Source organism: Solanum stenotomum, chromosome 9 (assembly GCF_019186545.1).
Source record: "Solanum stenotomum isolate F172 chromosome 9, ASM1918654v1, whole genome shotgun sequence".
Lineage (NCBI taxonomy): Eukaryota > Viridiplantae > Streptophyta > Magnoliopsida > Solanales > Solanaceae > Solanum > Solanum stenotomum.
The window spans coordinates 55,589,061-55,601,276 of record NC_064290.1 but is presented as its reverse complement, the minus strand read 5'-3'; the positions used below and the strand labels follow the sequence as shown (position 1 = coordinate 55,601,276).

The 12,216-nt window shown below is 33.8% G+C and overlaps 1 protein-coding gene across 2 annotated transcripts; it reads right to left on the bottom strand.

The window, feature by feature from the left end:
• Nucleotides 1–5,321: 5,321 nt before the first annotated feature.
• Nucleotides 5,322–11,999, bottom strand: LOC125877203 (uncharacterized). Of its 2 annotated transcripts, none has more exons than XM_049558539.1 (12): nt 11,812–11,999; nt 11,583–11,678; nt 10,818–10,898; nt 10,303–10,377; nt 9,722–9,805; nt 9,284–9,423; nt 8,344–8,595; nt 7,742–7,916; nt 7,513–7,596; nt 7,272–7,404; nt 6,609–6,802; nt 5,322–5,835 (listed from the first exon to the last, which is right to left on the bottom strand). In XM_049558539.1, exons 1-12 carry the CDS (start codon nt 11,935–11,937, stop codon nt 5,647–5,649), a joined length of 1,629 nt encoding a protein of 542 aa, XP_049414496.1. In that variant the 5' UTR covers nt 11,938–11,999; the 3' UTR covers nt 5,322–5,646. The 2 variants fall into 2 exon arrangements, with proteins under 2 accessions (XP_049414496.1, XP_049414497.1); XM_049558540.1 differs by having other exon boundaries at nt 9,722–9,802.
• Nucleotides 12,000–12,216: the final 217 nt, after the last annotated feature.

The window sequence follows — 12,216 nt, the reverse complement described above, 5'->3', positions numbered from 1 at the left end:
ATTATAATGGACGTCCTACTATATACTATTAAAATTTACTTATAATATAAGAGAAATTTTACATCAGGTGTGTAACTAAAATCCAATTTGGATATTCATGAGATTTTGAATAAAGTAAACATATGCAGATTTGGCCCTCCCCTCTTCATAACAGTAAACGTTGCCTCAGTTTCAAAGATTATTATAGCAGCCACGCAATAATATTCTCACTTTATTATTGTAAAACATGAGCAATTATTGAAACAGCCCACTTGTTATAATCTAATCAATTTAATTTTTTAAATAAAGCTTGTGATAGATTATATTATAGGAAATTACTTTTGGTCATTTTTCTACAGTGAAAAAAATGAGTTCCAAGAGCGAAGAGAACATATATAAAAAAATTTAATAAATTTTAAATTCATAGGTTTTATAAATACAACATGTTCACACTAATAATCTCATATTTTGTGAACACATCAAATTTAAATCTTGAATGCGAGTTACTCGACAACTAATTGGATCGTGTCAGTCTTTATCCGTAGGAAATTAAAATCACCTAATATAATAATAAACTGAAAGACAATTTTGAGGCCTTCAATATCAACTTCAAGTCTCATTTAGCTAAGACTCAATCATAATAACTAGTTGTTCATTATCTTTATTAATTACCTATTTTTCTTTCTTATATTCATTTTATGGTCAAAGTATTATAGTTAGATTTAATTTGGTAGAAAGTTCTATTTAGATTAGTGTTGAATATGTCTTCGTCTTGAATTTTCTAGGAAAAGTCAAAAGATTAATGTTCCTTTCTTAAAAAAGAGTTGCTTATGAAACACTCAAAGCCTAAATAAAATATTAGATCATGGAAAAAGATAGTCATAAATATCCAAATGAAAGATTAATTTGAAACAAATAACTATATAACAAAGCTTTTATTATCAGATGACTCGAGAGCCTAGTCTAAACTAGCAAATCTAAAGACCGTTCCCTACTAAGAAAAATAAGAAGTTTATTTTATAGTTAAACAATAAAATTCATCGCTAATTCTATACAACAATAGATTATAATGATGAATTTAAAAAAAAATATGTTAGCTACGAGCAATTTAGCTATGAATCAGCCATGAAGTTCGTAGTTAATTTCATTTATTTTAGTGGTTAGATTATATCTTATTAGATGTGGTTAATATCATGTTGAACTCATAAATAATATTAACAGTGAACAAATCTGTCTTTTATCCGTGGGAAATATCGCCATCCTATAATAGTTAAAAGTTAAAACGCTATATAAATTAATCATCTTCCTACCCTGACAAAGGAAGGATCTAAAAGTTCAGGTTAATTCAATAACTTTTATCTAAATCATGTATATATTGAGAAATTCACTAAATATTTAAAGATATTTGATTGTAAACCTAGTTATTATTATCAATCTAGTACTAACATGCATGAAATCAGCATAAGAACTAGAAACCCATAAACTTCAAATGACAATTCATTAGAGTAACTAACTTCGTATATCACATTTCTATAACTACAAGTTTACAACAACATACCCAGTGTAATCCCTTCTATATGACTACAACTACCTTCTGTATCTAAACATAAAAAATGAATGTTAATCCTATTTACCGATCAATCAGCTATATATTATCAAAAGAATCTACAACGTGAAATCCCACTAGGTGGAGTCCGGGGTAAAAGAATCTATTGGTGATGAAATGACTTAATTTCATTGTTTTAAGTATAAAGCCGCAATATTTAATAGTTTAATACAAGGATTCTAGATAGACTTCAAGTTAAAACAACTGATAAGATTCAAGCCATTTTCATCCACCTACATAAGAGTTCAATTTATGACGATAAGTTTTAAAGTTTGGAAATGCAAGTTTTTGTATTTTATACCAAATTCCTTGAATTGTTTGAATACTTTCCTCTTGCTTTGATAGCAACTTATTGAGTAGTCCTGTTTTAAATAGTAACTATTACATCCTTCCTAGTGGGAATTTCAATGTCATTCTTACTAATATATCTGATTTGTCCCACCTACTAATGAACTAACAACTGTACTATACAACAAATATTTATTCAAACTTTCACGTGTGTCCACTCCCAAAAGTGCCACCTGTTAGATCCCATTTTTCGTCATGTCTTAATCAAAAGTCTCCAGAGGTTAATGCTCTGACGGCGAGCATGGGGCATTTCACTTTGGACCTTCGAATTCTATCCTCTAGAAAAACTCTTACTATTAAGAATATTAATATTTAATTCGAGGTGGAGGTAACAAAATTTAGTTCCTCTTTTAGTGATTCGTTCAATCTGTCCATCAAATTGTAGGATCAAAGTTATTGGTGCATGGGTGAACAAAGGTCTTATTGGAAGGACATATATAAATGAGTCATTTAATTTGATGTCAACTGATATTTATGCTCTTTAATTTTGCATGTATAAACACACTTAAACTTGTATAAAATTGAACAGATAAACAAACGCATCCTACTCCTATCTGACATATTACACGTAGAGCGCCATGTAGAACGCATGTGCTACTTATTCAATTCTATATAAGTTTGAGTGACAAATTGTGCACCCCCAAATCAAAGGGCATAGATGCTACTTGAAGTCAAATTAAATATATTATGCCTATTGGAAGCTGATAAGGAAAAGAAGTCACGCGTGTTATTGTTAGTTCAACTGGTGTGAGTTTTTTTTGGAATAAACAGTATGAGCTTACTCTAAAGTGAACAATATGTCACACACCATGTTAAGAGCATCTTTAAACTAATTTCACACAACTAACTTTACCCCTAGCTTGAAGACAAATACACATAAAAAGAAGCTTTATGAACTTTGTTGGCCATAAATATAGATGATGTAGGTGAAATACAATTAATATCCAAATAAGCTCATAGCGATGGATCATGAGATGGTTGAAAAGAAGAAAGCTACATATAAAATATAAAAATATTTTTAATGGCGAAGACCTTGAAAAACAGGGTCGGAAGCAGATAACATTAAACTAGGGTGTACATGGCCGAGTTGGTTCGGGGTTTTTCAAATATCAAACCAAATCATTTGTGTTGAATTTTTAAATCTATAAACCAAATCAAACCAATAATACTCGAGTTTTTCAACCTTAGGTTTTTTCGGGTTTTTATTCATACAAACATATAATTTACTTGTACTTCAAATATTTCTTTAGGCCTATCAAAATACAACTATCTAAGGTGTTTCTTAAAAAAAAAATAACACAAAGTATGATATAATTAATGACACTAAAATATTCAACAAAAAAATAATAATAATGAAATCACGTAAAACAAATTTTGCAAATTAACAAGTCATAATGAAAATGATCATAATTTAAAAGTACTAAATCATGCTATAATAAGTTTAATAAGTATTAGTTACATGACTAAATATTAAAGGAAATAAAAATTAGATTATGTATTTTAATTGTCTAAACCAATATAAAACCAAAGAATAAATATTCAATATTATTGTCATTCTTAGTGTTGAATTGATTTTCTTTTTGCATTAGTATTAATTTGATTTTGATTTAAGTTTTATTATAACTACCAACATCTGTGGACTATAATCTTTATTGAACCATTCAGAATTCTAAGTTTCAAACTTGAAATAATATATAAAAAGATAAAAACTATGAAAAAGTATAAGAAATATTTAAAAATTATATCAAAACAAATATTTTTATGTATAAAATAAAATTTTAAAATATATATATATATAATGTCGGGTGGGTTTGATTTCGGGTTGATTTTTTTTTAGTTAAAACCAAACCAACCCATATATAGTCAGATTTTTTTCCCAATACCAAACCAAGTCAAACCAACCACTAGTCGAGTTTTTTTTTCCGGCTTAACTCGATTTGCAGTTTAGTTTGGTTTTCGATTCGATTTTGTGCACCCCTACATTAAACCATGCTAAGAGTACCATTTCTATTTAAAGCAAAATAAGGTGACTTGTTTACCGTATAAAGCTCAGTGGGAACATGATTGAGGTTCGATTTCCTAATAATATTAGAAAATGGAAGGGAGAATTTGATAATGAGACAGAATTATTAGGTTTACAGATAAGTAAATACAATTAGGCCTGTCTCCATCATTCCAGCATCAGTACACATACGCAAATCCAGAAGACTTTCTGTGCATGCATCGGTTCGGCAGAGCATTAAGCAAAGGTTAAACAACAAAATCATTGGTGTATTCAACTCAGTTTAAAATTACCACTTTTACACCCACATTAGTTTTTACAATCTAGCTCGGATACTTTCTTTTAGAGCCAAGGATCTATTGCAAGCAGTCTTTCTACCTCACAAAGATAGGAATACGGTTCGAGTACATCCTGCCAATCCCACTTGTAAGGTTATACTGGGTATGTTGTTGTTGTTACACATACACATTAGTCTACAAAGGAGTAAAATTCCTCCTAACCAAAAGATATAAAAAGTATTAAGGAGATAGCAATGGTACCTTCTTACTTTTGCAAATATGTACACTTCATACAACTCTCCGATATCCACAGAAAGTACTCTTTAAAGATTTTGCTAAGTCATTTTCTCCAGCAGGTAAGCCTGCACTACATTCTATTTAGCAACGGTAATCATGATAAATAATGCACTTTATAGTTTGTTGCACTTAGTAAAAGAAATCTTATCCCGAATTTCTCACAGGATACTTAAGAATTAAGCTTCCATTTCAGCCTTTACACAGACTATCAACAGAAATATGTATACAGTACATGAAATAAAAAAGAGAAGATTGAAAAGGCCAGCACACAATCCTGACATTTATTTTTACTATTATAAGAATGAGTTATCTGCGACAAACTTGACATCACATTAAGGAAACAAGAATAACATATAAAATATAAAATGTAATCAATGTGTAAGTAGCCTTAAGTTCATGTCATCACCTATCATTTGTCTATTGTCCTTGAATACTTCATAGAACAGTGGACACAACTGTCGAGCTTATATTATAGTACTCAACTTGTTAAAACAAGGACAGTTTCTCATGACATTATATCTCAAGTGAATAAAGGTCAATAAGATAATCATAAGACTACAGAGAGGTCAGAATGTGAAACCAATCAACACTAAGTTCGCAATAGGTTGGATAGATAAAAGATTATAGAAGGTAACTGGTTGATATTAAACAAATCCACATCTTAAGCAAAAATAGTTCAATTAATAATCATCACTCCGATTCTCAAGCTTGTCTTCTCACCTTAGAGAAAAGACAGCAGTAGGCAACTTGAGATCAAATGTGTAAAGAGAATCTTTCAGCCATCTATAGATAAAACTTCTGTGTGTGTGTGGGCGGGGGGGGAGGCCACAATTAGATACTAATCCACTAACGTTTACCAACATTAAGTCTTGTCTTGCTTCCATTCACAAAGAAGTGAAGATAAATAAAATACCGTTTCACCACTAAGAGGGGTCCATGTAAATACTTGCTTCCACAAGGACCCTGTAGAAAGCTAGTTCCTGGTCGCAAACTGCTTCCTTTTTCTTCTGCTCATCTTTTCTCTTGGTTAAAGGATTTCTTAAAAAGAATAACAAACAGAAGCGGTCAAAATATCTGAGAACAAATCATAGCTACACAGTTTGTTGAATCACATTTTGGGGGACTGGGGAAAACTTCTACTTCCTAATTTTCTTAGCTATGATAGCCATATTCCTCGGGGATAACACAGGATTAAAAATAGGTAAGAGGCTTGCTTCCAGATCACTGTCATACTCCTGGAGGAGCAATAATCGGTCAAGCAGTATAAGAGTTTCCAAAACGGGACCCAGGGCAGCACGAAGAGACCAATAAGGCCCTATCAACTCCTGCAGAAAGTTGATAACTTTATCAGAGTAAAAAAAGATTCTTGTTCTTTTAAAGGTATCTTTTTTGTTATATATCACGACCAAAAAAGAATATAAGAAAGAACAGACATCTCTATACTATCTTGAGAACAAAACCACCAAGGATTGCACATATCAGCTAACCACCTTTCTGGATACTTGAGTAGATCATAGGCACCTGATTTTATGTAACTTTGAGCTAGTTGGGATTGGTAAGTTCAACTCTCGAGAATCTGAAAGAACAATGATGCCATACATACTGTACAACCAACAGACCTCCATTCCTAAGAGAAAGCTATTACATCAACTAATAAACAACGAGGCCACAACATTGTGGAACTTCAACTTAACTAAGATATTTTTGACCTTTTAGAATCACATCAATCAAATAGATGCTGAGAAGAAATATCCAGACCACTTAATAGTCCAGCTATGATCTCCAAGAGGCAATATTATTTGGGAAACCAATGACTTTAAAATTAAGCAAATTGAACACCTCTTCATTAAAGTTGTATCAAATCTTGGCCAGCCGAAATCAAAGGAAAACAAAGACAACTAATATACTGTTTCTTGTAATATGTCTTTAAAAGGTAAAGGAAAGAGAACCAGCTTAGAAGCACCTTGAGTGACTGCACTTGTGGGATTACATTGGGTTTGTTGCTGTTGCAGTTTCCAAGTACAGAAGACAAATAATAATGCTGAAAAGAAATCTTTTATGACACTTAAAATAATAATATCATCAAAGATCTACTTACAAAGTATGATTCAGACTCCCTCCAGACTGCACTATAAGCTGTATCCTCCAAATGAGGGAGATGTAGGCGACCTAACCCAGATTCACAAAATTTTACAAATAGTGAGTATCCGTCCACAGCTCTAGACTTGCAATTTTTAGAACTCTGAATAGAAGAGTATTCATGAAGAAACGACACACTCTCCCGTGGTTCACCTGCATAGAAAGCACTTCGGAGCTTATTTTCTGAATAGGTAGCCTTCACAGTTGCTTCGACACTTGGGTGTATATAGACACTAAATGTTATTTCAATTGTTTAGGCGAATGATGTCACATTTGTCTTCTAAAGAAATGTTATCAACTTGTTTATGTTTCTTATTCATTCATGGAATGTATTTCAGTATGTCATGTTAGGTTTGGTTCGCTCAATGGAAGTTTAAGGCATTGGATGCCAATTGCATCCTTCCAGTTTTGGAGCATGACAATAACATATGTACATTTTCATAAAATGATGAAATCTAAAAAATATAAGGCTGGTCAAGAATATATGACACATCTCATGAATAAGCATTTGACATAAATTCTAATGAATATGTTATTCAGAAACTAATACAAGATATACCTTATATGGTTTTACCTTGAATCTCAATGAAGTTCATCAATGGTATCCTTTACAAGTACTCACCAGATTCTGAAGGCCCCCCATGATGCAAATTAGACTCCAGGATCCTCTGATTCTGTTGGCGTCGTAAGGCTTTCCCTTGACGCCCTATTGTAGGGCTTTCTAGCAATATGTTTGGATAATGTCTGAAGAGAACCTTCACAATTACTGCAGGTTAGTGGGCTACTGCTGTTTCAACGGAAGGACTTAGAGATAAGCCCAACGAAACCAGTTAAAATAGTAGTCCAAAATAAACAGCACGTACTATCTGGAAGGCAGCACGCAATGCATGCAACTCAAAGTTGTGAAGCCCTGCGTGCTCATCCAAGCCTCTCCATCTATCAGCACTCTGATAAAGCAACTCAAGGTCAGAAATCGGAATATGACTATGATGAAAAGGTAGACAGGTTTTCGAGATGCAATGAATTTGGACTGTTAATTCAAGTAAGTTCTACCAGCAAGGGTCAACAAAGAATAGTATAATACTCATCTACCTGACAAGCTAGATCGCGAGCACTTTTGTCAAGCATTACTCCAGCAGATTTAACACCTTGACTTACAGGAAAACCACAACAAGAATCCGCTATGTCAATGGCTTCCTCAGAAAGCAAGTTATAACAGCAACCAACGCTAATCACAGCCTTAGCTTTGTCACATTCCAAGAATGTCCTTAAATTATAAGAAATATTGAGTCAACTGCACATCACACAAATATCAAATTGGGAGGGACTATCATAACGTAAAACATTTCCATAAAGTAAACTAAGATAAGAATAAGCCATTTAGTAGTAATTATTCACATAAAGCTTCTCAAAATATAATACCTGATTTGCTAGAAACATAAAACCCAGAGGCCAGAACTTATTCCAAATGAAAGGTCTTAGAATGACAAAGGAGAATAGACATGGGACATCTGTCTTTCTGGACATAGTATCTTATGCAATAAGAACGCAAATCGAACTCCACTAACCAGTCAGACAAATGGAGTAGCCCATGAACATTCATGGTCATCCTAGCACTCACCCTTTAGTTATTGTTAGGTCATTACCACCTCACGAGACTTAGAAAGGAGCACAATATAAAATATGGTACCCACCTCAACATTGTCACTGAGAGGTCTCCACATGCATGAAGTCCAGCAATAACCAATGTAGAATCACTATAAGACCGAGAAGGTAGTATATCCTCAGCAGGTCGAGATGGCTGAGAGACTGAGCATTTTTGGCTCAAATGTTGATTCCCTGCATGATCATTCTCTACTGGGGAGTTACTCAAGGCCCTCAGTGTATCAGAAGACAGCACTCGGCATGTAACTGTCTTTGGCACACTAAACTCTCTCTGTTCGGAGCTGGAAAATAAGGGAAATAGATAACGGATAAGCATTCTGAAAGAATAAGACCATCCAATAACATGACTCAAAATACTCTTGCCAACAAAATGTAACCACTCAACAGATTGATGTAGAGCATTGACGCAGAGGCATATTTTGGTCAACTGGACAATGAATACAGCCAAATTTCTGCAATAAATCAGCTTTTCTTAAACACCCCAACCAGTGTACCTAAATAAACGTACTTCATGTGCTACTGCTCATAAATTGCTTTAGAAAAAATAAGATAGTATTGTTAGACTTAACCTATGTATTTTTGGATGTCTGAAAATAAGGTGAATAAGGAGGTAGTGGAGATTACTGCTCGCCACTGTTATTTATTGTGTAATGTTCAACCAATAACTCAAGTTGCAGCAGTTAAACAGTTTATTCCCCTCTCTTGAGGAAAAAAAGAAGTTTATCTCTCCAAATGCAATGCAAGAATCTTAGCTATATTCAGTTTAGTTTCATTTCCTCTGAACCAAACATAAAATAAGTCAGATATAGTCCTCAACTTTCAATTTACAGCCAAGATTTTCAGACCACTTTTTTAGTGTTATATAGGTTAATTTTAACCTAGTTCATATAAAGATTTCATTAGCATAAGGAATATATGCTGCATATATATGATAATTTCAACAAGTACGCATTCTGAGACTCTACCTACCAGTTTTTACGCATCTTAGCTGCATAGTGTTTCCTGATTCGCTCCGCACGTGCATCAGTAATCTTACCATGATGTGAACAGGCATCAATCGCAATTACAGAAAGCTGGTAGTCAAAAGCAAGCACTTGTGCAAGATAACCCTACACCATATGAACAGTCTTAAGAAGCAGATAGCAGAAAAACCAGATGATTTTTCTCCGCTAACAGAATTACTAGAATATTTCTTTTTTTATTTTATTTTAATCAGGTAAGCTCAGAATTTCATTGATATTGGATCCATTAAATGCTGAAAATTACATCAGTGGACAAAAAATGAGTTAGCTCTTTCCCAATCAACCGTCCTGTGTGAATTCTAAGGAATTAACAAAGTCAAAAAATTCATTGAAACTATTGCATAGGAACAAGCCTGATAATTGTACAACACAGAAGGGGACACACCTGTCCAGCACCAACATCAACAACTGTTCGGGCTCCAACTTGCTTTGCGACTAAACTGACCAGAGCAGAAAGCGCTTCCACCTGCTTTGACAGTATTTTACCATTCTATCGTTCAGGTTGAGAAAATTAAACCCATACAAGGAATCAGCATAGTTGTCTTTTCAAGCTTAAGCTCAAATAAGGAAAAGCATTTAAAATCGAAAAACAACCTCTATTAAATCCTTCGATCCATTTTGTCAAAACTTCTGAAAAATCATTATGTTCTTTCAGTCAGGTTGAGAAATCAAAACACTAAAAGGAGTATGCTTAGAAGCTCTATTGTGCATAAATTCAATATTACAAAAAATGTTCTGCAATCACATACTGAGAACAGAACATAGCTAGCAACGTAGGCCACTAGTAAAAGCTTGATGGTGAAAAAAAAAAAGCTTCCCTAAATGACCTGATATCAACAAGTAACATCATCAAAATCAAAAACTCGAAAGCAAAAAGGATAAAACAATGTTCCACGGATTTGTAGGCAACAAATTGAGCACAAAGATAGGCGTGTAAGAGGACTTAGCAATAATTTCATGCCTTACTTCATGCTTTTTCTTATGATTCATCCCTTGAGCTAAAACATTACTTAGTGAAGCTATGTGCATTCCTGAAAATTCCTGCAAGCAAACAGAAGAAAGAAAAAGTGAAATTCAATCCTGGCTGCCTTACAAAATGGTCTTGAACGTTTTGAAGAAAAAAGAACTACATGAAAGGTATCACTAACTCCAAAAGGGCATGAAACTACCAATGGAAGGGGTCATCTAGCACCTTTCAAGAACTAATTAGACTTCAGACAGCAAAATATGCAAAATGAACCAGCTACAGCAGTAGGCTTATTATCCTTAGTCTAGTTATACAGATATCATAACCCAGAATCCACAGCAACTAACCAGAAGAAATGCCACCGGTAAAGAAAGCTATGTGTACAAAACTTCAAATATGGGAAAAGCATGAGTAACAACAATGGAATTATATAAGTCGAAAAGCTCTAATGGTAATTCTATAACTACCATGTATCACAAATTTAAGAAAAGAATGAAAATAAAAATAAATATACCTGAAAATCTGCCTGTTCACGTGAAAGAGAAAGAGACCTCAGAGTAAGGATGAACTCCTTCAGTGAGCCAGGCCAGTGATCCTAACAACACAAATGAACAGAGTCAATTAACAAAGAAATATAGGTTATCTTACTGTCATAGATACTAGTTAGTTGGGAAACAATTAAGTACTTTTTTCCTTTTAGTTCTGGATAGGTGACATTAAACTAAAGTATTGAGAATCTTTATCTAAGTATTTTCTTTCTCTTTCTCAAAAAACAAAAACATACAGCGAAAGGAATAGATACCACACTAGAAAAGTTATGGCTATATTTATCCAAATTACATTTGATAGTTAGTGGCCAATAATCGACAGCAACAACAACAATGGTTACACCTCAATCCCAAACTAGCTGGGATCAACTATGAATCCCTACTTTTCATATGGACCAAGATACCAATACTCAAGCCAATGGAACTTTGCTATTTGTTGAACTTGTTACATTCAAAGATAAGCTCAGCTACTAGTAGTGAGCAGTGAAAATATATGCTATTGCTTGACCCTCTACAAGTAATTTCTCGCAAAAAATGTGAGATTCTTCTTCCTGAAAGCAAAGCTGCAGATGAACCTCCTAGTAACTCTACACTTTCTATAACTCCAACTAACCACACAAATTCGAATCAGAAATGATTTATTAACAGGCAACAGAACAATTAATCTAAATACACATGAACTCAACAATATAAAGTGTAAAGCAAAAAACATAGTATATACTTATAACTACCTGAACCACACCAGAAGGAATCCGGAGAAGATTTCCAACCGACTCCTTCCGTAAACAATCCATCCATTCTTTATCAACAGGTTCCCATAGTCTATCCTGCATATACTCACAAAAAATTTCAAAGTTCTACACATAAGATATCAGAATGCTATATGCGAAGCATAAACAGTCGCAAACATAGCTCAATTAAGCTTAATTCACAGATGTGAAGTGAATAGAAGGTGAAGACCTTGAAAAAGTTGACGACATGAGCATCTAAGAAATAACGATAAGGTGCAATGAAGTTGATGATTGCATGGATCCATTGTAGGGTTTCACTCGCAGTGTTGCAAGAATACTTGAACTCTTCAGCCATGGAGGGAAGATTTGCACTCTCCCGCCACAGTTACCTTGAGCTCAGATTGCTGGTGAATTCAGTTCAAGTGTAGGAGATACAATATAAGGCCGGGTCGTAAGGCCTATCAGCGCAAATATTTTGAATTGGGCTTGGATGTTATTGTGTGGCCATTTGGATCAGAATTATTAGACCGGGCCGGCGTTGGTAGGAGTATGGGCCGTTACATAAGCTTATTAGGTGAAAAAAATTGAATAGGTTAGCCACTTTTAGGCTGATATTTAAAGTTTAATCACCATT

Coding starts and splice junctions, on each gene's coding strand:
- LOC125877203 (XM_049558539.1), bottom strand. CDS start 11,937: ATGGCTGAAGAGTTCAAGTATTCTTGCAACACTGCGAGTGAAACCCTA. Junction 10,378..10,817: donor GTGAACAGGCAGATTTTCAG/GTATATTTATTT, acceptor GTTTGCTTGCAG/GAATTTTCAGGAATGCACAT. Junction 7,597..7,741: donor CTCGCGATCTAGCTTGTCAG/GTAGATGAGTAT, acceptor TTGCTTTATCAG/AGTGCTGATAGATGGAGAGG.